Source organism: Conger conger, chromosome 13 (assembly GCF_963514075.1).
Source record: "Conger conger chromosome 13, fConCon1.1, whole genome shotgun sequence".
Taxonomy (NCBI): Eukaryota; Metazoa; Chordata; class Actinopteri; order Anguilliformes; family Congridae; genus Conger; species Conger conger.
In genome coordinates this window covers 13,986,475-14,012,158 of record NC_083772.1, presented here as the reverse complement: position 1 = coordinate 14,012,158, position 25,684 = coordinate 13,986,475, and the positions used below count along the sequence as shown (strand labels likewise).

Sequence of the window (25,684 nt, the reverse complement as noted above, 5' to 3'; positions counted from 1 at the left end):
GAGCTGGCGTGAATGTGCCGTGATAAAAGCAGACAGACAGATGTGCACGAGGATGACACCAAGCTGACGAGCGTTCAGAATGCAGCGGGCCAGTGGGGGCGGGGCCAGAGGAGAGGAAGAGACGGAGAGAGTGAGATGTTCATGGCAGGGTAAGACTGTGCCAAAGCCAATCCTCACAAATATGGAATTGCGCTGTGTGTATATGCTAGCAGTCAGAAAGGAATTTCAAACGGTCACATGCCATACTATACACGCACACACACACACACACGCACACACACACATGCACGCACACACACACACACACAGGTTTTTGGAGCACAGACATAAAAGGCCTGTCGTCTCAATCCCTATGCTTTTTCCTCATTCATCTTTCTTAACCTGCCACCCCCCTTTTCCTTTTCTCTCTCTCATACTCTGAATAAGGGCTCTGCCTATAAGATCAGCGGTAACAGGCACATTCATTTACCCAGTACAGCAATCATTTAGCAAATAAGCAACACATTACTATTAAAAGACTCTTAATTAGTAATGTCTCAGTTTTATAATGCTCTCCTAATTACCCCCCCCCCCCTTTTCTCACATTCATTCACCATCTCCGCCTCAGCCCCCACCCAGAACCACCACCTTCCCTCCCTCACTCCTGCAGGCAGTGTGGTGCAGCGAAGTATTCAGAGAATTCATCAAGTTGACCAAACAGAGCCCTGCGGCTGCCTGTTCCCTCCCCCGTCATTGCTTTCCCAAATAAGGAGGCACTTTTAAACTGGGGGGGGAAAGAGACGAAGGACTATGTAGAGGGAGGGACAGGGGAAGGGACAGAAAAAAAGAGAGAAGGAGGGAGGGAGAGAGAGAGAGAAAGCCGAAGCGAAGGATTGAGAAAAAAGGCCATGCCCTTTTAAGGTTGCGGTTTCCTCTCCTCCTCGCTCACTCTCTTTTCTTCTCTCCCTTGTTCTGGCCAGACAGGCCCACGGCGGTGAAGTCATGTTTCTGTTTGGCTGATCTTTTTAAACCGACACTCCTACTGGGAGGACTCTGCACTCGGTCAGAACACGAGGAAGGAGTACAGGAACACACGCTCCCGCTCACACACACACACACCCTCACACTCCCCGAGTCAGCAGCGCACTGAAGAAGAAACTTCACCCTCAACTTTCTCAACAAGTAGGTGCCTTTCTTCTCAATCCTTGGGCTTGCGGGTTTTTTTCGAGACTACTGTCTGAGGTTTTGTCGAAGTTCATAGAGCTGGGCGCCTGAACAGAACATAGCTGAAGTCTGTTCCCTCATTGTAACGGGGCCGAACTAATTGCTAGGAGATGACAGAATGACAGACTATGAAAACAGAATCATTAGTGACTTTTCTCTCCGTCCGATGGTTTTTATCCGCTCTGTGTATTTTTAGGGCTTCTATGTTCAGCTTTCTTTCTGGTCCGTCAGTAGGTCCCTGTTTCGTAAGATTGCTTCAGAAGGTCTTACAGGGATGGGTGGGAGGCCATATTTCCTTTTGTCTGTGTGGAGTTATTGTGTCTGTGTGTCTGTGTTAAGGGGTTACAATTACTGGCTCACCTCTTTTGTTTGCGTGTCTGCCTAATGATTATATCTGTCAAACTGCGCATGCTGGTATGTGTGTGCAAATGTACAATTACATACACTAACATACATCCCCTATACTTAACAAGATAGTAAGGTATGTCCGTGTGTGTGTGTGTGTGTGTGTCGTAGGGCAGACAGTCTGTCTGCAGGCATGTGTGTGTGTGTGTGTGTGTGTGTGTGAGACGGTCTGTCTGACGTAAGTGGTGCAGACGATGCTCCTCCTGAGCTCTGAGGGAAGGTGGACGATGCCAAGCGGTAATGGAACAGGCCTAGTTCCCTTCCCTTTTAGGAGGTTAGCGTGGGTGGCCCATGGCTGGGGTAACGGAGAGAGGAGGAGAGGTAGGAGGTGTGTGTGCTGAGCACATTTTGCGATCACTGACTGCCGATGCATTCCTAGGCTCCCACTTGGAAATTGCTGCCATAAATGGTCTCTAATTGGAATTTATGAGTACACTGAGACCCACTCTTGAAGGCAGGCTACCTACCCTCCTCTACCAAAGACTGTCACATTACAGACACACACACACACACACACACTCGCCCATGCCCACATGTATTCTCTATGTGTGTGTGCATGACCAATATTTGTAATTAATTTACACAAATGATGACATGATGATTTGCTAACTGCTATCTCACATGCGTACCACAGATTTTATATTCATTATGTTTCCGAATATGTAATATTTCATTAAAATATTAAACAAATGCTTTTTGTGAGTACAGATAATTTCACAAACCCACACATAGACTCTGGGTTTAACATTTATGGAGTGTATTTGGATAATTACTGCAATGTCAATGAAAGAGAAAGATACTCTATTCCTGGGCTCAGTTGAACATACCCACTCCATTAAACTCTATTTATTCATCATATATATTTAAAAAAAGATTAAGCAGAGGAGTTAATCGGTCTGTATGTGTGTGTTTGCGTGTGTCTGTAAGTGTGTGTGTGTGTGTATATGTGTGTACATAATCTATATGCGAACCTGAACCAGTAGCATTAAAACTTGTCCGTTAACTTGGTTGCCATAGCAGCAGTTCGAAACAGCAGTGCCATTAGCACTGAGCATTAGCAGAGGACGATAAAGAAACAATCCATTCCCAAAGTTCCATTTGGGTGAGATCACACAGTGGAAAGGATTACACGATTTGACACAGTTTCAGTCATGAGCTACTGTAGAACATGACAAGCAGGCATCCAGTCCATCAGCACTCCAGCCTGTAACGGTCTCAGAGGGAGCCACCCATTTCGCTGGGCAGTAAGTCAGCATGATACTGGAGCAAATTTTAGAAACACATTAAGCTTGTGCTGAAAAGATGAAAGAGCCATTTGAAATCTCCAAGGACATACTTCGACTGGAAATCCACTAAGACATCCTTAAGAAATGCAACACAGAAACGATACAACAACATGGCTTAGGTCATACACAATGGTGCTGCCATATCCACGTACCTACCGCAGATTCAGCTGAGCGCACACAGGTGTAAATGTACAACATGAGCACATGTATGAGCGCACCGCAAATCAAAATGGCTGACAAGTGATCCTACCTCGTGTACAATGGCTAGCAATTCACAAAATGAATGTGCCAGTAACAACTAAGCACTTTTAAGTATCCAAAGACATACCAGTGCACTAAAGTGCCCGGGTGAAATTAAACTTCCATAAACTTCCACAGATATACTGGCATTCACACAGGTACATGATACAAGCAAAAAGCAGTTTGCCGAATAGCAGGCCTACTACAGTGTCAAAGGTCAACAGACAGGTATGTAGACGGAGCCTGGTCCCTCTGGCCGGCTGATGCTCTGGTACCCTGGAGCAGTTTACAGACAAAGGGGGAGATGTGACCAGCAGCTGTGCCTGTAAGGAAATACCAGACTGGGACTCCGCCAAACCCAACATGGCTACCTCAGAGACATATAATTACCCACAATGCCCCCGGGGCTCGCTCGTGCCAAGCGGTAGCTCTGCCCTGGCCGTTGTAAAGTGCCCTGCACAGATCAAAGAGGTGCAGCGGCACTGCGGCCCCGGAGCAGACAGAGTGCTCAAACGGGTTCCCGTAGAGGAGCCTCGGGGGCAGCCGTCCCAGCTAGAGAAGTGCTGATCAGACAGGGAAAGGCTAAACCTCCACCACGGCTCCAAAGCCAAACTGCTGAGGGGACGTTATACCGGGGAAGCTCAACAGGGCTGGGGGCTTGGTAGAAGTCACTCTATTGTTTAAATGCAAAGTTTGGTATAATACATTGAATGTGTTTTTTTTTTGTTTTTTTTTAAAGAAAGGGATTTTAACTTGTAAAGAAAAAATGTAAGCCAAATAAAACCATTGCGAGCCAGAGGTTGGCAGCTGGATTTTAGGGAGGGGGGAGGGAGGAGGGAGAAGGGGGTGGGGAGGAAGCGGAGGGGAAGGGAGAATAACAGGATCCTGCTGCCTCACCCTGCCCAAACAGAGGAGGGGGATGGTGGGAGAGGTTGTGCAATTCTCCTCAGATGAGACAGCAGAGAGCTATGAAGACGAGAGTGAGTTTAAAGTTACGACAGACAGCAAGAGGGGAAGCTGGTGCAGAAACATCTATGCCTGCAACCAGGAGAGTATCCTTGATCTTCTTTGACAATTGTGTGGGGGTTTTTTTTTCTTCGCAATTGAAAGTACTGTATTCGTCAGTCATCCACTAGATTGGGCCTTCTGTGGGCTACCAGTGCTATTACCATTACTGAGGTCACCAACAATGTTCTCAACAGTGTACCAAACAGTTCGATTCGACACACCCAGTGTTTTGGCTATGTTTCAAATCACTTTATTCAGATTTTTTTCAGCCTCATGATGGCCTGCTTTACTGGCATTGACATTGAGAGAGAGAGAGGGAGAGAGGAAGAGAGAGAACGAGAGGGGGAGAGAGAGAGAGAGAGAGAGAGGGGGGAGAGGTAATGGACTGTGGCAGGGTGGAGACCACTCACAACAATAGGACGTGTTTGATCAAGCAAACAGCAGAGAGCTGGGATACCCTGCAAACAGGGCCGTCCGCAGAGGCCACGCAGGGACAGGGCACTCAGCGGAAACGCTGGGACAGAGGAGATCGGCGAGGTCATGCCCTTAATGTACGCTCTCGTTTTCGCAAGGTGTGTCCCCCCCCCGCCGTGTTTGCTCTGCACACACTATGCAGCCCGCTGAGCTTTTAGCAGTGATTCAGCTCATCTGCGAATCAAAACACATTCCTGCTTTTCCGATAATGTCTCCATATACAAGAGAGGCCGGCGGTTTTCTCGAGTGAAGGAGCGCTCGATAAACAATCTTCTCTTGTGATCTGGCGGGGGGGGGGTTAGCAAATCCCTGTTCACTGGACTGCCAGCCCGGTCTGGTTTCAGTTTGGACCACCGAGGCCGTGGCCAAGACACGCAGCGGAAGAGCACCTCCTGCGAAGAGCACGAAGGCCGTCTGGCGGGCTCGGCGCTCCTCAGTTAGCGGTTTGCGCCTTCCCAGATATGTTTATTTGAAGATTAGGAAGGATGTGTCGAATGTGAATTGGCTGCAGGCCTCTTGCCTCTACATTGCTCAGCGCAGTAAAATGCACAACGGCCTCCAATATGCGAGGGGCCCGAACGCCTGAACGCAAAACTCTCCGGCGTCGGCGAGCTGAACACACACTTTATCTCCCGCTGAACAGGATGTTGATGTGGGCTGTTTGGCGGTTTCTGTGGAAACCAACTCTGCCCAAGACTAAATGGACAGGGGCCGACTGATACCAAGAGAGACGGCTCAAATTTACTCTGTTGGTTGTTGGGTTTGGAAAGCCTCAGCCTTGCAGGATTTTTGACGGAAAAGTTCCATTGGAACTGGAACCGTACCCAGAGCGCTCCCGGCTCTGAAAGCCTAAAATGGAGCTGGCCTGTTGTCCTTGGAGATGCTTGCCGTTCACCATTTCCCCCCCGGCCTGTGAGAGAGGATGCAAGTGTCACATGAAGCAGGCAGAAAGAGGAAGGAGAAAAGCAGCTGTGACATGGTAAACAGGATGCAGTTGGGGAGGTGTGTGTGTGGGGGGGGGGGGGGGGGGTGGAGGTGGGTGGGGAGGACAGAGCACAATCAGTTTCCATGACCACCCATAACAGAGGCTAGGACCAAGGACCAAGGGAGAACCTGAGAAAAAGCAACGGCATAGCAAAGGCATATATATTGACATATACCCAATACCCAACATAGGCATTGACACAACACGCATTGTGCACGCCAGGTTTCCATGTAACCTTTGACCTCTGACCTTCCAGGCCCAGAAAGTCGTTGTGTCCTGACATCAAGATGGCAGCACAGGTGATGGTGCTCCTGAGCGTGTATGCTTTGCAATGGCTGACTGAGCGCGCCTTCGCATTCCCCCGTTGGTTGGCAAGGGTGGTGGCGCGTGCGTGCGCATCTGTGAGAGCAGTGCTCTGGCTGCTCAACAGTTTTGGTTCTGCTCATGAATATTTTGGTTCAACAAAAAAATAAAGCGAGACAAAATAAAAATACGGCCAAAACTGATGAGCATTCCGGAGACTTCTGGCCAGTTCAGCAGAATTTGTTCTCCAAACTCCTGGTTCCCGGGGCTGGTGCATACCGTTGCACAATCACACGCATTCATTCAATCATTCATTCATTCAGTATGTGTGTTGTTACAAGCATGCCGTAACACACGGCCGTGTGTGTCTGTGTCGTTTGTCTCCCGTGCGCATGTGTGCGCATGCGTCTGCTTCAAACACTGAGCTGTTCCACCAGAGGCTTTCACGTGTTACTTGCAGCGACAAAGGCTCTCCAGTGTGAATGTCAGGCCAGAGAGCCACCTGTGGTGAAAGTACCATTAACATGCACTCCCCACGTAATGCGTGAGATAGGAGGACTTCCATGCAAAATGGATCCAGGTTCTCCTATCAGGTAAGTCAGGGTGAAACGGCATTAAGGATAGACAGACCTGAGGATCCAAAATGTTTTATGCATGCCATTATGCTCAAAAGAATATAATTATGCTTATAACTGAGCATTTTGGGGGTTGAGGAATGGTTTTCACACTTGTTATCCAGTATCCAGGATATTTAGCCACCAGTAGTCAATGATCTCCTGCACATACTCTGTGGCCATGAGCCAAAATGGAGTTTGACTACTTATCACTGCCTGTGCCGATAAAACACATTGTTCTGTGTGTGACAGTGCTGAGCCAGTGCACCTGGTTCACGCCTCCTGGCCTCAAGTCCTTGTGTGAGCGTGTGTGCACATACACACACATACACACACACACACACACATCAGTTGGCTGGGCTGGTGTACGTGGCCAGCAACAGTGTGTGTGTGTGTGTGTGTGTGTGTGTTGGCAGGGAGGAAAGCAATGCTGTTCAACCTCACCCCAGTTGCCATGGTCACCAGAGTGACCGCCGCCCTGCCCAGCCCTATAGGCACCGTTTGTGCAGTGACATCATGCTACCATTGGGTTCGATCATGTAACTCAAACCTCAACTTGTATGAAGAAAACCTGACACCAAAACTCTTCAGGGGGATATTCTTGCACGTGCAGTAAATGCTGCGGTTTACACGGCCGAACCCAACGTAGTGTCCCCGTTCAGGAGCAGTGAAACAAGTTCTAACTTTTCTCATGTCTTGCCTCTCCCTTTCCTGAATATTTCTCGGCCGCCCCGTCTCTCCTCCGTGGCCTCTCCCTCCCCCCACCCAGGGAGCTCCAGGTATGGCCAACAAGGGTCCCGCCTACGGCCTGAGCCGTGAGGTGCAGAGCAAGATCGACAAGAAGTACGACCCGGAGCTGGAGGAGCGGCTGGTGGAGTGGATCGTGGCGCAGTGCGGGTCCGGAGTGGGCCGGCCCGAGGCGGGGAAGCTCGGCTTCCAGGCCTGGCTCAAGGACGGCTGCGTGAGTGTCCCCGTGAAAATCAACACGCCGCCGCCATCACGCCCTGTTTGAGGCCTAATTCATCCATCTGTAGGTCCTTCCTAATTCACTTTATGTGTCTTAAAGAGAGAAGTGGGTTTCCACGTATAGTCGAACAGGACCATATAAGTGCAATGACTTATCAAAGATTTTTACTAGGATTCTTTTCCCTTCTACCTGTGAGTATTCCTCTCTCTCATTGGTAAGCCTCAGTATTCTTCTCACTCATTGGTAGAGCTCAGTATTCCTCTCTCATTCGTAAGGCTCAGTATTCTTCTCACTCACTGGTAAGGCTCAGCATTCCTCTCTCATTGGTAGGGCTCAGTATTCCTCTCTCACATTGGTAAATCCCTTCACAGTAAATATCCTTGTGGTCCGCAGATCTTGAGTGAGCTGATCAACAGCCTGTACACTGGGGACAAGCCCATTAAGAAGATCCAGACCTCAGGGATGGCCTTCAAGCAGATGGAGCAGGTCTCACAGTTCCTGAATGCAGCTGAGCGCTATGGCGTCACCAAAACAGACATGTTCCAGACGGTGGACCTCTGGGAAGGTGGGTGGGGTTTTGTGCGGGGTTTTGTGGGAGTCAGCTGGCACGGCAGCTCGGCTCAAGAACAGGGCGGTCCTCAAAGAGACGACCGGATTAATAACCCCCCCCCCTCTCCGTCTCTCGTGCCGCTAACAGGGAAGGACCTAGCCGCGGTGCAGAGAACCCTGATGGCTCTCGGCAGCTTGGCGGTTACCAAGGAAGACGGCAATTACCAGGGCGACCCCAACTGGTTCCACAAGTGAGTGCGCAGTGCAGGGCGTCCATTTTCTCCTTCGTTCCACAAACATACACTACACTGGATCCAATGACTGAACGGCACTCCACAGCTGAAAACCATAGTGGGTCTATAAATTTCAAATTTAAGCCATTCTCATTGTGCCAGGAAGTAATTTGTTGTGTGTAAATCGGCCCATTTATTTCTTATGGGGCAACTGTTCTGAAATCCAGTCAACGGGTGTCATGCAAGAACATTTTGCTCATTTGATATATTTTCATATTCTTATCATACATTTATCTTCTGCAAAAGAACACGATGCTGTAAATCTGATAAGGACATACTATGCACTAATTGCAGGCACATTAATGGAGGTTTTTCAATAAATAAAGCTGGTATTAAAAGTGGGATCAAACTTCCAACCTTACATACAGGCATATAGCATAATCTGTCATCTATCACAAATATACTTTTAAACTGCAAGTTCTTTTTTTTTTTTTCTCCAATCAGAATGGGGATATAGGAGTGTTGCAGTTCTCCTATACTCAAAGACACAATAATCACGTCATATTGTCCATTCATCATTTTCTTTAAACTGCAAGTTCAACTGAAAAATATGCCTGTTTTGTCTCAATATACAATATTATCACTTTAAATACTCAGTGTACATCTTTTTAGGAAATGAAACTCTAATGAAGCTTCATGTTTGTCTCAAGTCTGATAGATGTTGGAATTAATTTGTTTACATCTTCTAAGGAAAGGGAATTCTAACGAAGCTTCACGTTTGTGTTGTCCGATAGATGTCGGTATTGATCGGCGTACAATCTTCTCAGGAAAGGGAACTCTAAACGAAGCTTCACGTTTTGCGTGGTGTCCGATAGATGTCGGTATTGATCGGCGTACGTCTTTTCAGGAAAGCACAGGAGAACCGACGGGACTTCAGTGACGACCAGCTGAAGGAGGGAAAGAGTGTCATTGGGCTGCAGATGGGCACTAACAGAGGGGCGTCCCAAGCAGGGATGACGGGATACGGTCGACCCCGGCAGATCATCAACTGAGCCTCTCAGTTCCCCTCCACCCCCGCACACACCCCAAACTCATTTATCCCCACCCCTTTTCTCCTTCACTTGGCCAATCACTGAAGCCGAGACGAGCGCCATACGAGTCTTACTGAACGAGTCCATTATAACCCACAGCCTCGCTAGACTCGGCCCGGGCCCACGCCAACGAGACCCAAGCATTTAGGACCCACCCACATGCTACTTCAACCCAAAACCGCAATAAGACCGACTTTGCATACGGCTCGGGACGATGTGTACGAAGCAAACCAGAAGTCTGTAAACTTTTTACGCTAGTCTTAACCAATCACGGTCAATCGCTGCATGTGCAACCAAACAACTAGCAGATATGTATCCTCTATTCAATTATTCTTATGCTTTTTTTTTTTTTTTAAGTAAATGAAAATCACCTTTACAAATAGTGCTCAGGCCATCGGAACTGCTGAGGGGGGCCACGGATAGAGCTGATGTGCCCTTGATTTGAGATGCGGAGAAGATTTGTTGTTTACTAAATGTTTTATAGATGCACACAAAAAAAAAAAAAAAACCAGACAAAAAAGAAAGGCTTATTTGCACTGGGCAAAATGAGGAGCAGTAGGAAAGCAATGCTGACAGCAGTGCTGGAATCAGACGGGCTGAGTTTCCATTCTGAAAGCACACAGCTGAAGGTGTGAGACAAGGCTCAAAACGGGAAGAGGAGATGCAATTCTGCCTCTGCTTAGAAATTGAAAAAAAATATATATTGTAAGAAATGGAACCAAAAGAAAAAAAACAATCAATGAAAACTCTGACCAATGTCTTGGACCGTCTCTCCCACCACGCAGAGTTTTTGTACATTGTCTTATTGAATAATAATTTTGAAATAAAGTTCAGTCTTATTTTAAAAGTGGCATGTTTTGTTTTCTGTTGGTGAGTGTGGAAGATGGAACAGCACAGTGAAATTTCCCCACAGAGAGGTAAACAAACAGCCAGAACATACAGTAACACACCAGATCCCCTCTTGCTACCTACCAGTGGTCAGTAGTGAGATCACCCATCCACTTTGGCAGTACCGTATAGAGTCACAAGATACAGGAAAGCACAACAGAAGTGCAAGCACATCCACACAATAGCGGCACGGTGTCAAGTTGAGCCCACTGACTGCTGAACTGCTGAACTGACTGATTGGCACCGAACTGCGCATATGACAAAAAAAAACTCTTGAATCTTGAATCTTTTGAATCTTGAATCTCAAGGATTAGCTCCCGATTCTAGAAAAGAAAAACACATTCGTTTGGGCTAACAGGCTTTATTCATATCACTCAGACCAGCTGTTTTCTCCCACTACAGATGCGGGGTTTCAAAAACCCGCCCAAACAAGGTATCAATCCACTGCAATAAAAAAAACGAAAATCTTCAAATCACCATTAATGTGGGTATAACAGCGCAAACAGCAAATGCTGCTGCAAATATGTTGGTAAAGATGGACCAGTCCCCCCGCCCACTCATTCTTAAATACACTTTCAAGCACTGACACAGCAGACCTCTAATGAGAGGATACTCTCTGTGTCACTCACCAAACCCCCCCCCCCCCCCCCCATCAGTACCATCCCCATTTTAAAATACACTTGGCAAACTTTACAAACATAAAAACAATTAATTTAATAAAATAAATCACTATTTTGTTCTCATTTCCATGCACTCTGCCACACACACACACACACACTCAGAAAACCCCATGAATCACCACACTACATTCATCCCCTGCCCCCCACACACACACACACACACACACACACACACACACACATATATCTTTTGAGTGACACACTGCTCTCTTCAAACAAAGCTGCTTTAGCCCCGTCCATCATAACACACCCCCGATGACAAGACTGTGTGATGGACAGACCCAGAGCTGGGGAAGCTGTCTGCGAGCAATCACCAGTAACACAATGCATAACATTCCCACAACACTGCTGCAACGTTCCCGCAACGCTCCCGCGATGCAGCAAAACCATCACATATCCGGGTCAGGAGAGAGAGGAGGATGTGCCGCCCTTCCCATAGGGGGCGCTGTGTGGTTACAGGGGGAGGGGGCACAATGCAAGCAGTTAGTACCGACGTGAGTCCGGCGCGGGGTGTTGTTCGAGGTACAGCCCTTTAGGCCGCAGAGAGAGACAGGCTCAGACGCCGATGTGGACACCGACAGAAATGACTACAAGTCCCATGAGCCATTGCTTCTGGACTTCGGCATACAGAAGAACGATGTAGAAGAACCTGGATGAGGGGGCCAGATCCCTTAAGTGCAAAAAAGCATTCAGAGTCTAATGAGTGGTCTGTTTGTGACTCTGTCTGACCTCTGCACTTTGTAAGTGTGAATGCGTGTGTTGTGTGGGCACATTTGTGCAGTACGCCTGAGCTCTCCTGTTCATGCACGTTTGCATATGTGCGTGTATGCGAGCGTGTGCCTGCGCGAGTGTGCCTGCCAGCGTCTGTATATTCGCAGTTATGGCCAGTCACTCACCCAAGTCCCCCTCTAATTATAATGCCGCAGTATAAGGTTTTCCAAGTCAACTTCGTACCTCCGAAACTTCCTCCAGGTAGACCTCGGGAGCTTTGAGACAGACTGTCCCGGGTCTCGGAGAAGGGCACTTCATAAACACAGTCACACGCGGCTCGCACACAAGAGGGGCCGGCATACGGGCCCCTGACCAAGCACGGGGCAGAGAGGGGCAGTTGGGGGGGGGCTATGTGGGGCAGTCTCCCCCCTCCATCAGGGGCACTTTGTCCTCCAAGTCCAGCACGGGGTGCAGCTCCAGCCCGGCCCCCGTCTCCACGCCGCCCCGGGCCTTCCGGCCCCCCGGCATAGGCCCCGCAGCTCCAGGTGGCCAGGCTGACCTCCAGCGTGTAGTACAGAGACCAGAAGAGCGCGAAACAGCCCAGCAGCAGCAGGGACTGGGGCCGCACAGGGCAGGGTGCAGAGGGGGGAGGACAGGGGGAGAGGGGGTGAGGACAGGGGAAGAGGGGGTGAGGACAGGGGGAGAGGGGGTGAGGACAGGGGGAGAGGGGGTGAGGACAGGGGAAGAGGGGGTGAGGACAGGGGAAGAGGGGGTGAGGACAGGGGGAGAGGGGGTGAGGACAGGGGGAGAGGGGGTAAGTATAGGGGGAGAGGAGGGGGTAAAGGAAGAGAGGGGGAGAAAAGGAAGAGAGGGGGTAAGAAATAATGAAGCAGAGGGAAATAAAAGAAGGCAGGGGAAGGATTGAGGGGAGAGAAAAACAGGAAGAGGGAAGGCAGTTTAGAACAAGTGAAAAAAACATGGACACACAGTGACACAGCATAAAAAAAACCTACGGCAATTTCACAAGCATGTCAAAACCTGTTCAACATCATACAGTGTACATCCAACACCAGACACACAGGAAGACACCGAGACACAGCATGCGTCACACACCATACACAACACACTCCATGCGTGTCGAGGGAGACGCTTTGTCATTGCCATGATTCTACAGTGCCCTGCATAATGTTTGGGACAAAGACTCATCATTTACTTATTTGCCGCTGTACTCCACAAACGTTATGGAGGGCACTGTATTTAGCATTTATGGTTTGTTGTTGAATATGTGTGAGGGACACTGACCTTCAGGCTATTGGAGGTGAGGGGGCTGACCATTTCGGGAGGGATGTCCAGGCCTGGGGGACAGGGCAGGGAGAAGCTGCTGTCCAGGAACTGCCCGCTCATCGCATTCTCCACCAGCCTGTTGACCAGTCACAGCACACCAATGTGGTTTGTGCCCGCCCACTTTCCACAAACAGCCAATGGTAGTGGTGCCACAGAGACAGGGCCCCTGCTATGAGGTGACTGAGCCCATAAGGAGCTTCTGTTCCTATATGTACAACTGACCTGAAGCTAAAAAAAAGAAGACTATTCACTCATCTTTTCCCAAACAATGATACTGTTTAACCGAAACCTTAACATGCAAAGAAAGGACAGAAATAAAGAGAGATGCGTTTTGGGGTGCAGACACACACACAGAAACACACAGACACGCACACACACAGACGCACACAGAAACACATGCACGCACACGCACGCATGTGCACGCACGCACACGCACGCACACAGACACACACACGCACACACACGCACACACACGCACACACACGCACACACACGCACACACACAGACAGTCCGCCCTTACTGCTGTCTCTGCTTGACTTCATCAAAGGACATGGAGGAACCGTAGAGAGTCAGCTTCCAGTGTTTCAGGAACCCCACAGATAAGAGACCATCTCCTGAGGGGGGGGGGGGTGTAAAGGTTATTTCCATTCCATTTACTTAATGTATTATTTTATGATTATATTTGATTATATTATCAGCATCAGTAGAGAGAGAGAGAGAGAGAGGAGCAGAGAGCAGAGAGGGGGGGAGTAGAGGGAGAGAGAGACAGAGAGAGAGAGAGAGGGGGAGAGAGAAGGGGGGGAGAGACAGAGAGAGAGGGGGAGAGACAGAGAGAGAGAGAGGGAGAGAGACAGAGAGAGAGGGGAAGGGGGGAGTAGAGGGGTAGAGAGAGAGAGAGGGGGAGAGACAGCGAGAGAGAGAGAGAGAGAGAGTGAGAGAGAGAGAGGGAGAGAGGGAGAGAAGGAAACGCAGTCGTACTGTAATCTGTGAGCTCCAGGCTGTACTGTCCCTCTGCTCTCTCTCCCCAGCAGCGCACGGTGGAGAAGGTCCAGTCCGTGTAGCCCGATGGGTCCCTGTTAGACAGAGCATACTTACACACACTGCCACCCTGGGGCTCCCAAACACCCAGAACACACCCTACACCCCACATACTTACACACTCTGCTACCCTGGGGCTCCCAAACACCCAGAACACACCCTACACCCCACATACTGACACACTCTGCTACCCTGGAGCCCTAAAGCACCCAGAACACACCCTACACCCCACATACTTACACACACTGCCACCCTGGGGCTCCCAAACACCCAGAACACGCCCTGCACCCCACATACTTACACACACTGCCACCCTGGGGCTCCCAAACACCCAGAACACACCCTACACCCCACATACTTACACTCTCTGCCGCCCTGGGGCTCCCAAACACCCAGAACACACCCTACACCCCACATACTGACACACTCTGCTACCCTGGAGCCCTAAAGCAACCAGAACACGCCCTACACCCCACAGATAGAGCACACTTACACCCTGGGGCCCGCAACAGGAGGAACCATAATTACACTCACACATTCAGCCAACACCATACCTAAACACCCATTATGTATCCTACGTGTACATCTAAACTTTGTCACCATGGTTACAACTGCACACACACACACACACACACACACACACACACACACACACACACAGACACACACACACACACACACAGGCAACCGTATAACCACACGACGCATCCAAACGTTGTCACCCAGCTAGCGTTGCTACCACGGTATCTGCACACCGCCGCCACACGCGACCACAGCCACAGGCCTGAACGGGCGGGGCACTGGAGCGCACTCACATGTCCATGATGCGCCGGGCCCCTATGAGCGACGTCATGCCGCTGGGGCAGACCAGCAGGATCTCCACGTTGCCGCGGCGAGGGTGGGTCATCGTCACGGTGATGGAGACGTGCTCCAGCGTCTGCATTCCAGACTGCCTCAGCTCGGCCGCCGTCACTGAGTGTGTGGGGGGGGGGGGGGGAAGGATGTTTGAGTCTGCCGCACATTTCACCAGAAATAAGCAATAAGCAATAAGCAAACCCATAACCTTCCGGCACCTTCCACAACCCTGGGTTTTCAACATCCAGGGTTTCTAAGGAACTGTTTGTCATTTCAATTTGTAATATGTGAGAGAAGCTATTATTTTAATCCTGTCCAATATGTAAATCTAAGTTTATAGTGTCAGCCTAATGTTAATACAAATATAAGAGATTATCAAACATGTTGAAACAACAGTTTGGTCATTTTCGATACACGAACACAGGAATCACTTGTTCTGTTCAATGGAGAATGCAGGGAATGAGATTTAGGCGCACGCATACGCTCACGCAGACCACAGAGTGCATCAATGAGTAAAACAGACCCGTTACTGCTGAGTCAGCGAGCCCCCCCCCTCCATCCCTCACTCCCCCCCCTCTCTCTCTGCCTCTCTCCCGCCTTGTCTCTTTCTCTTTCTCTCTGTCTCTCTCCCTCTCTCTCCCCCCCCTCTCTCTCTCTGTCTCTCTCCCTCTCTCTCTCCCTCCCTCTCTCACTCCCCCCTCTCTCTCTGCCTCTCTCCCGCCTTGTCTTTCCCTTTCTCTCTGTCTCTCTCCCTCTTTCCCCCTCTCCTCTCTCTCTCTCTCTCTGCCTCTCTCCCGCCTTGTCTTTCTCTCTCTCTGTCTCCCTCCCTCTCCCACTCTCTCCCCCTCTCTCTCCCTCTCTCTCCCTCTCTCTCCCTCTCTCTCTCCCTGAATTCCTGCTCTAGGGTACTGTAATTCCCTGGCATTTCCTCAGCCGTGTTTGTTGTTGCGGCTCCATTTCCTTATAGGGAAGAACACTTCCCTAAGGGCAGGGGAGAGGGGGAGAGGGGGAGAGGGGGACGGCGAGATGGGAGGATGGAGAAGACCATATCCTTCTCTCACTCCAGCAAAGGAAGTGACACATCTCCCCGCCGACGGGCACGCCCATCTCAGCCGTTATGACCATTGGCAGCAGAAAATGAGACTATTTCTGGAAGCTCTCCATAGGCCACACAGCTGATTCTTGGAAAAATTAAGGTTTTCTTCGAAAAAGTCCAAATAAATAACATAGAGACGGGGGAACAGGACAGGTCTGTAATAAAATGAAATGCTCATAAAATGACTGTCAAACACTTCAAGTGAGAAACTGGGCTGAAAACTGAGCTGAAAACTGGGCTGAAAATGGGATGAAAACTGGGCTGAAAATGGGCTGAAAACTGGGCTAAAACTGGGCTGAAAATGGGCTAAAAATGGGCTGAGACAGAAATATAATCTGGAATACACATTCCAAGACATCCCTGAGATGCTGGTGGAGCCGACACACACTGCAGCGGTGTGTTGGTGTATTTGCCCGTCTCTGCTTGACTGTGAAAGCTGGTTAAAGTCAACCCTGGGGAGCTCAGGTCTGTGTGGGAGAAGAAGAGCAGCTGGGATGTGTTTCCCAACAGGGCAACCAGGGGACGGGCTCGGGGAACAAGGCGGGTCTGGCAACCCTTAGAGAGCTTACTGCTGACAGCCCAATGGGAGAAACAGGCACACGCAAGCAAACACACAGTTATGTGTTCGTTCACTCACTCACTCACTCACTCACTCACTCACTCACTCACTCACTCACTCACTCACTCACTCACTCACTCACTCACTCACTCACTCACTCACTCACTCACTCACTCACTCACTCACTCACTCACTCACTCACTCACTCACTCACTCACTCACTCACTCACTCACTCACTCACTCACTCACTCACTCACTCACTCACTCACTCACTCACTCACTCACTCACTCACTCACTCACTCACTCACTCACTCACTCACTCACTCACTCACTCACTCACTCACTATTAATAACCCTGAACCTTCGGGAATTGTGTTTTAAACCCAGGCTGGCATGGACGGTGCATTCCTTCAGGAGGTTTCAGTGCATTTCATACATATCGGCCTTTCGACACACGTTTTTTTACTTCTAATAACAAGGAGGGCTATGTTCTGCACTCAGAAAGCCCTGCTGATAAAGGCGTGGGCTCCATGCTCCATATGGGTGGGAGACTCAGAGGCACGTCTTGTGTTTAGTCTGCACAGTACCATTTTCCACCAACGGCCAAAAACGCGAATAAACCTAATCCCAACATAAAATCATTTCCACCTTTTAAAAAAGACATTATTTCGAACAACATGGTTTTAGAATAGCAGTTTAAATAGCTCCTGGATCAATCCGATAACAAGTTTATACTCAGTGTTACTGTCTTCCAGACAGTCCTCTGTGAACAGCACAATACAAATGAAATTTGAACATTCATTTCAAGCAGCAGCTGATGTTCCACACTTGAATCCATCAAATGTGCTAAGGCTACGAGGCCCGAAACATGCATTCAACACAAGCAGGCAGCAGGTGTGGGGCCGACCAGAGGGTGGCGCTACTGAGCATGGAGATGGGGGGGGGGGGGGAGACCACAGCACGGGCAGTTCTGCATCAGCATGAGCACTTCTTGGTTTTGATACGGCTGTAAACATAAATCCTTAAATTATGTTTCCAGGGAAAAATATGAGAAAGTCCCCCCTCCCTTGCAGGTGCACACACACATACATACAGGGCCCCCTGAAGCTTTTTCACATGAAGTACTGGCTCATTAAAAGGGGCTCATGGGCTAATTGCATGATGCAAAGCAGCACAGACTGGATTCATATCCATCTATAATGGTCTGGAAAAGTACCACCGCTGTGACCGAGGGCCATTTACAACAGTTGAAACCCAGCTGATTGGACAGTGTCTCTCTCATGTTACACAGCCCAGCCAGCAGATTGGGCAGTGTCTCGGTCCTGTTAAAACTTCCCAGCGATTGGATTGGACCGTGCCTCGGTTGTGTGAAACTTCCCAGCGACTTGATTGGATCATGTCTTGATCGTATTAAACTGCCCAGAGTTTGGATTGGACCGTGTCTCGGTCGTGTGAAACTGCCCAGCCTTTGGACTGGACAGTGTCTCGGTCCTGTTAAACTGCCTTTAAACTCCTGTCAGTCCACACCCAACGCCTGCCCTCGTTATCTGCGTGGAACCCAGCCCCTGGCACCGCTGAAAGGACAACTGTTCTGGGCGCCGAGGTTTTTTTTTTATCCATCACCGTGGAGTTAAACAGTAACAGCAGGTGGTGTGGAGATAGAGTAATGGAATAAGATAAAGAAAGCATTAAAAAGGGAAAGGAGGGAGTGAGTGAGGGAGTTGGGGGGGGGGGGGGGGGGCACCCTGCTGGATTGTGTCATTGTCCGAGTTGCGTCAGCGCAGAGTGACTGGTGCGGCTTCTGTGAAAACAACGGGTCGGCCTCAACATGAACCTGCGCTGTGAGACTGAACGGGGCGGGGGGGGGGGGGGGGGGGGGGGAGAGAGAGAGGAAGCGAGATAGGGCCACGAGAGAGAGGTTTCTATTCAGCGTGACCGAAACAGAAGAGCATTCTAGAAGAGCAGCTGAACTCTTGGGTTCAGAGAGGAGAGAGAGAGAGGGGAAAAGGGGGGGGGGGGCGAGGGAGAGAGGGGGAGAGAGAGAGAGGAGGGGGAGGGAGAGAGAGAGAGAGAGAGAGGGAGGGGGAAGGAGAGAGAGAGAGGGAGGGAGAGAGAGAGAGTGAGAGAGAGAGAGAGAGAGAGAGAGAGGGAGAGAAGTACACTGACACGGAGGCTCTAGAATCAGAAACATTGCCTAAAAAGGAGAGATCGCTGAGGAAGGCTGGCTGAGAGGGAAGTCCCCGCCCCTCTCTGACTCTCCCCATCTCACACAGATACGCACGCATGCACACACACAGACACACACATACACACAGACACAGACATGCGCACACATATACACAGACACGCACACATACTGTATACACATATTCACAAACCACACATACATATACACATACGCATACGCATACATGTACGTACACACACACACACACACACACACACACACACATACACGACAGTTACACACACAGAACAACCGCAGGCCCGAATAAACAAGAGACCACATCCGCAAAGCCACACACAGGAAAAGGAAGGGGGGTGGAGGCTCACCCACAGCCCTGCAGCTCAGAGCCACCAATCCCCAGAAATGAGAATCAGGGCTAACCCGTAACCATGGATACCCCCCCCCCCTCTCTCTTACCGTTCCAGGTGAGGGTGAGCTTGACTGGGTAGGCAGGGATTGGCTCCTCTTCACTCAACACTGGACTCTGATAGGACACCAAGAACGGCACAGACTCCCACACCTGGCAACAAACAAAGGGGTGGGGGGGGTGATGTCAGTGCATGATTTTGAGTGACATGGGTCTGTCCAAGCATCACACGAATGCCCAGTAGAATTCAGAAACAACTTTAGCAGGAGAGTGAGCATGTCTCCCCATTTCTTGCCATTAGAACAACAAGCCCATGCTGAATCTCATTTCCCTGACTGGGTCACATTACATCACGTCACATCAAATGCAGGAATGCGAAAAATAGGTACAAGCTAAGTATGAGAACAGATATCTTTTTTATTTTTTTATTTTTTTTCTTAGGACATGGACAATATTAAACAATGTCACGGAGCCAATGAGCTTGAGTACAAAGGTGAACAAGAGCGAGCACTTATAAAATCTTAAAAGGGCAACAGTTTCCTCTCCACATGCAGTATATAAATCACCAACGGCAAGCTTAAGATTGGAAAGGATCTCTGGTGCACCTTCTTACTCATTCCAGAAGCGAACTCGCTGTAGCCTCCTGTTTCACTCAAAACTGAAACGACACCTTTCTCGACAGGCACCAAAGATTGTTCAGTTCCGCCCCACGCTACTCCACACCACAGTGTGAAATCACATGTAATCTAGCACTAACCAAACATCACAGGGCGTCATCCAGTGTACACAACAGCAACCCAGAACACCTCAAACCAAGGCACTTTATTTTCATTTAATCAAGCAAATGTTAGGTGTTGTTTGATCTCACTTGTGGACAGCAGCCAAGTGGTTTTTACATTAATGGCATTTGGCAGACGCTCTTATCCAAAGCGACATACAGACAATCCTCCCCTGGAGCAATGTGGGATTAAAGGCCTTGCTCAAGGGCCCAACGGCTATGCAGATCTTATCGTGGATACACCGGGGATTGAACCACTGTCCTGGCGTATCCCAGTCATGTACCTTAACCACTACGCTACAGGCCGCCCCAACCCAGCCTTACCTACCCAGTTAGCAAGGGCAGTACCCCAGTTCAACCCAGTTTGGAATCCACCTAATGTCTACCCTGATACTGAGTTAGAAGGCTAGTTTTCTAGTGTTGTGCTCTACCTTATCAGCAAGCCATTGTGAGAGGTGCTTATGAATGATGATAAGCCTGAATGAACAGTAGGTACCACTCAAAAAACAGGATGTACAAAGGAGTGCAGGAAACTCAGGGAGGATTTATGATGACTTTGGCAGGTGTTAACATGCTAACCGTGAGGCAGGCTCTTACAGAGGCTAACATCCTAACCCTGAGGCAGGCTCTTACAGAGGCTAACACGCTAACCCTGAGGCAGGTTGTTACAGAGGCTAACATGCTAACCCTGAGGCAGGCTCTTACAGAGGCTAACACGCTAACCCAGAGGCAGGTTGATACAGAGGTTAACATGCTAACCCAGAGGCAGGCTCTTACAGAGGCTAACACGCTAACCCAGAGGCAGGTTGATACAGAGGCTAACATGCTAACCCTGAGGCAGGTTGTTACAGAGGCTAACATGCTAACCCTGAGGCAGGCTCTTACAGAGGTTAACATGCTAACCCAGAGGCAGGTTGATACAGAGGCTAACATGCTAACCCTGAGGCAGGTTGTTACAGAGGCTAACATGCTAACCGTGAGGCAGGCTCTTACAGAGGTTAACATGCTAACCCTGAGGCAGGTTGTTACAGAGGTTAACATGCTAACCCTGAGGCAGGTTGTTACAGAGGTTAACATGCTAACCCTGAGGCAGGTTGTTACAGAGCTTAAAATGCTAACCCTGAGGCAGGTTGTTACAGAGGTTAACATGCTAACCCTGAGGCAGGTTGTTACAGAGGTTAACATGCTAACCCTGAGGCAGGTTGTTACAGAGGTTAACATGCTAACCCTGAGGCAGGTTGTTACAGAGGTTAACATGCTAACCCTGAGGCAGGTTGTTAAAGGTTGTTTGTACCTTGGCAGCGTTGACGAGCCTCCATGCGTTCAGCAGGCCAAAGCCGTGCTGGTGGCTGTGGTGGAATCCAGCTCCATTCGTCTTCCAGTCGGCCCGTCTGTCCTCATACTGCACACACGTGTACACACACACGCACACGTGTACACACACACACACGCACACGCACATGCACACGCACACATGTACACACACACACACGCACACGCGCACACACGTGTACACACACACGCACACGCACACAGACAGGTACGCACACACACACACACATACACATACACACACACATACACACACACACAAAATCAGGGAACAGGTTGGCATTAGAGGCCCATTATTAGCCTCAGCGGCTCAGTGCCTTGCAGGACATGCACAGAAGTAGATGGTGAGTGTCAGCGCTGCACGTATTTCCTCTCTTCCTCACCTTGGTGGCGGTGTAGGCGATGATGTGCTGCACGTCTCTCCAGGTCAGGCAGGGCCGCACCTGCAGCATGAGCGCCACCATGCCAGCAGCCAGCGGGGCGGCGGCCGAGGTGCCTGTGTGCCCGTCTGTGCAGCCTGTACCCATCTGCAGGGACCAGTCCGACGTCACCTACACACACACACACACACACACACACACACACACACACAGACACACAGACACACAGACACACACAGACAGATACACACACACACACACACACACACACACACAGACACACACACACACACACACACACACAGACACATACACACACACACACACAGACACATACAGACAGAGACAAACATACCATACATACACAAAAAATTTACTAGTGCTCCACATTAAATCAGTGTGACAATGGTGTACAGTATCCCACTCCCTGATGAACACTCCCATTAAGAGGACACATTAGACAGGGGCAAGTCAAACACGGAGACTTAGAGGGTACAGCAGCCTGTAAATCTAACCCTTTACAACAGCACATTTCATGCGGACACGCGCTAAAAGCACAGGCTGCGGCCCGTATATCACAGGGCCACTCAGCCCGGCGCCAGCGTCTCGGGCACAGACAGAGACCGCACTCATTCACCGTCAGCTCCATTACAGGGAGAGGGGGCAGGGGCACACTTCAGTGCCCAGGGCACGTCGTTTGTCACAAGAGGGATAAAAGGAGAAGGACAGGAGAGATGGATGTGGCTGAAGGGGAGGACGGGAGATTCTCCTGTAAACATTAAGTCTGTGAGGGGGGGGGGGGGGGGGGTGAGCCCTATTCTTCCATGTCCTCCATTGCCTCTCAAAGTCCCGACTCAAAACGCTTTAGCCTCTGCATAAACAGGACAGCTTCGCACGGCAGGGACTGCACGAAACGGCACTGAACAATGACTGCCCCCCCCCCCGCCCCCCGCCCCCTTCTCGACTGGCGATGACATCACAGCCCTTTAAGAGCCACGGACGTTTCCTTAAAAGACGGTCCACCCAGCCCCTCCTCACACGCCCCGCTTCGGAGAGATTCCCTTCCATGGAGGGCAACACAGGCCCTGTCCCCGTCAGCACTGTAAATCTGCTCAGGGCTCATCAGTTACGCTGCACACAGGGTGTCAGGACGTCTGGGAGTCCAGACTGGAAGAGCTCGCTCCAATACATTTATGAAAAATATAACCAAGAGAAAAAACGAATTAACTTCAGTGCATAGAACAAAATTTGTTATTCTTAATGTACCAAAGTGACCTACTTTCCTTTCTTATTTGCTTTTGAAAACTTTCTGTGTGGAGCAAAGCACTGTGGGATTATTGCCTCCCTGACTCCAAAGTCTCCCTTTATTTTTTTCTTAAAGGGGGAGTTCATTGTTCTTGGTATCCAGGGGTGTGGTTTTAAGGTTTTAACAGTCACTCAACTGATCCGAAGCCAAGGCAAACAGATTAACGCAAACGACATCACAGCCCACAAAAACCGCACTCCCGGATACGAGCGGTCCACACCCCTCCAAAAGGGGAGGGGACTTGGAGTCAGATAGCTACACATCCCACAATGCATTACTCCATTGTGTTCAAAGACAATGAATAAATAAAAATGACTCAAATTAGATATTTTGAATATTCCATATCCATGCATTTGTAGTCTGTGCTAGAACAGCCTTATTAATATCCATGTCAAATATCAAAAAAGCTTTGAGCTGCATTTTTTGTCGTAAATTGACACGTCAAATACATAAAATCTATTTAAAAATGGTTGAGTGCTTCAGGAGACATTTCGTCTTGTGTTCTTATCCAAAGCGACGTACACAACTTTCCACCTACAGTACTGCAGCATCCATGTATAGAGCCAAACAATTACTGAAGAAATCCAGGTTAAGCACCCTGCTCAAGGGTACAACAGCAGTACAAACTTTGAGTTACGAGGCCAGTTCCTTCACCATTACACTCCAGCTGGCCGTTTCTTACAGTGCAGTAACCACAGCAGTGCGTATCCAGAGCGGGCTGCCATTATTAGTCTATGCTGTGACAACCATGGATGGGTCACAAATCAGGTCTTAAATGTAACATCATTTTTTGAAAGACATTATAATCGTGCGGTATTAAGGTACATTTTTCAGTGCTATCGCTATTGATTTGGTCCACCGGCCCACAATCGCCTACGAATCCCCTCTGCACCGCTTTCCGCCTCGTCCTGTCTGGGATCAGTTGCCCCCGGTTACATCAGCTTTAGGGCTGCCAAACTGCCTCCCTTTAAGCAACGGGCCTGTCAGAGCCTGCTCAGAGGACAGGGATGACCGACTCCAATGTGCTCCAGGCCCACACCCAAAGAAGCTGCTTTTCAGCTCTTAACATCTTTATTCAAGTAATTGGGCCTGAATCTAACCCATTAACTGCACGGCACGCCGAGGAACACTGGCCTGTTAGTCATTTAAAGAGGCTGAAAGCCATCGGGACTACAGACCCCGAGGGCGAGAATGGAGCTGATGATGTAATCACCCGGGCTGATGATGTAACCAACCGAGCCCTCTGAAGTAGGACCACAGAGCGGAATGATTGTGTTCCTAGTGTTCTCATTTATTACATAGCTCCACGGAAGCTATGAGCACCATTAATGTTAGCCGCACACGGCAGTCTTAAACTGATAAAATGGCTTCAATAGAAAACTGTGGGAGCTAACCTTGAAGTTTTGTATGTGATTGCACACACAGGATTTAAACCACAGAATGCTTGTAAAATCCGTCCGGACATATTTTAGATTTACTCATAAGAGCGGGTAAAAAATGTTATGGCAGACCTAAAGAATGCGTGCGCACCAATGCTCATTCAAGTAAAGGAAAAAATAAAACTGGGGGGTTGACTCAGATGAATATGAAGATACACGTGCTTTTATGACAAAAACGTTTGGCTGCACATCTGCAGGTAATTGTTCACATTCCCTCCCTGTCAGGATGCCATATGTCAAACTGTCATTTTCTCAAACCAGGCCACCAATCAGTCTGCGACAGTGTCTTAAGTCAACGCCTTCTCGGACCATTATGACATCAGTAAGACGGCATCGCCATGGAGATGGGTACAAACAGGGCTCGCCCCAGCCCCTGTCTCTCTCCCGCTCCCTCTCCCTCTCCCTCTCCGCCTCTTGCCCACTCCTTCCTCTCCTTATCTTCACTGCTCCCTCCTTCTTTAAGCCTATCTACGCCTCTAAACAAAGGAGAAACTTACCCATCCCAGTAACACTTTACCATAAGTTTCCACTGACAAACACGAGTGAATGTATCAACTAACCCAAACACGGGATGAACTAATCAATCAGCAACTTATTGAACAAATTACGTATTTACATTTAAAATAATGTCACTCAATGTCATTGAAGCATGATTTGTTCCCTTTTACTCATCACAAGTGATGTTTCATATACTGACAAGAAATGCTGAAGGAAGTATTTCCAAACATGAACAAATTGTTCACCAATGTAACACTAGCATCAATATTTACACCAAAGACACCTGCTTGTACCTGCTATTCCACCTTTGCTAATAGCTTAGTCAGCATGAGCAATGGTTCACGTTCACGCATTGTTAATGGAACCTTATTGTGAAGTGTTGCCTCAGGCCCTCCCATTCATTCACTCTTCCTCTGCAGTTGCTATTAGGGAGAAGGTAAAAGAGTCTCTCCCATGTCCCTCTGAGGCCAGATCCCTCACTCAGTAGACCTGTGATTGGGCCAGAGCCTCAGCCAATCAGAGTGCCAGAAAGTGTTAGAATATGTGTTTGGCAGAGGAAGTGCTGTGGGAGATGGTAGACAGTAGTGCTGAAGACACAGCTGTACACAGGCGTACTGTAGACTCACAATACTGCAGTTGTACACAGGTGTACTGTAGACTCACAATACTGTAGTTGTACAAAGGCGTACTGTAGACTCACAATACTGTGTAGTTGTACCAAGGTCTACTGTAGACTCACAATACTGTGTAGTTGTACACAGGTGTACTGTAGGCTCACAATACTGCAGTTGTACACAGGTGTAGTGTAGGCTCACAATACTGTAG

The 25,684-nt window shown here is 49.2% G+C and overlaps 2 protein-coding genes and 1 non-coding gene across 4 annotated transcripts in view; 1 reads left to right on the top strand and 2 right to left on the bottom strand.

Moving 5' to 3' along the window:
* The first annotated feature begins 939 nt into the window (after positions 1-939).
* tagln (transgelin) lies at positions 940-10,205 on the top strand. 2 transcript variants are annotated; one of them, XM_061217862.1, is made up of 6 exons: positions 940-1,161; positions 5,858-5,900; positions 7,288-7,479; positions 7,879-8,050; positions 8,183-8,285; positions 9,175-10,205. In XM_061217862.1, exons 2-6 carry the CDS (start codon positions 5,889-5,891, stop codon positions 9,317-9,319), a joined length of 624 nt encoding a protein of 207 aa, XP_061073846.1. In that variant the 5' UTR covers positions 940-1,161; positions 5,858-5,888; the 3' UTR covers positions 9,320-10,205. The 2 variants fall into 2 exon arrangements, with proteins under 2 accessions (XP_061073846.1, XP_061073847.1); XM_061217863.1 differs by lacking the exon at positions 5,858-5,900 and having other exon boundaries at positions 942-1,161.
* Positions 8,767-8,875, bottom strand: LOC133108775 (U8 small nucleolar RNA). Its single transcript, XR_009704705.1, has one exon. It is a non-coding gene; the product is annotated as a U8 small nucleolar RNA (small nucleolar RNA).
* A 1,710-nt stretch (positions 10,206-11,915) lies between the features above and the next one.
* Positions 11,916-25,684, bottom strand: part of pcsk7 (proprotein convertase subtilisin/kexin type 7) — a 28,952-nt gene continuing 15,183 nt past the window's right edge. The window contains 9 exon segments of the mRNA XM_061218373.1: positions 11,916-12,175; positions 12,177-12,253; positions 12,940-13,057; positions 13,503-13,596; positions 13,961-14,055; positions 14,836-14,992; positions 19,177-19,279; positions 21,199-21,306; positions 21,620-21,787. Of these exon segments, the coding sequence (XP_061074357.1) occupies positions 12,046-12,175; positions 12,177-12,253; positions 12,940-13,057; positions 13,503-13,596; positions 13,961-14,055; positions 14,836-14,992; positions 19,177-19,279; positions 21,199-21,306; positions 21,620-21,787 (1,050 nt within the window). The 3' untranslated portion in view covers positions 11,916-12,045.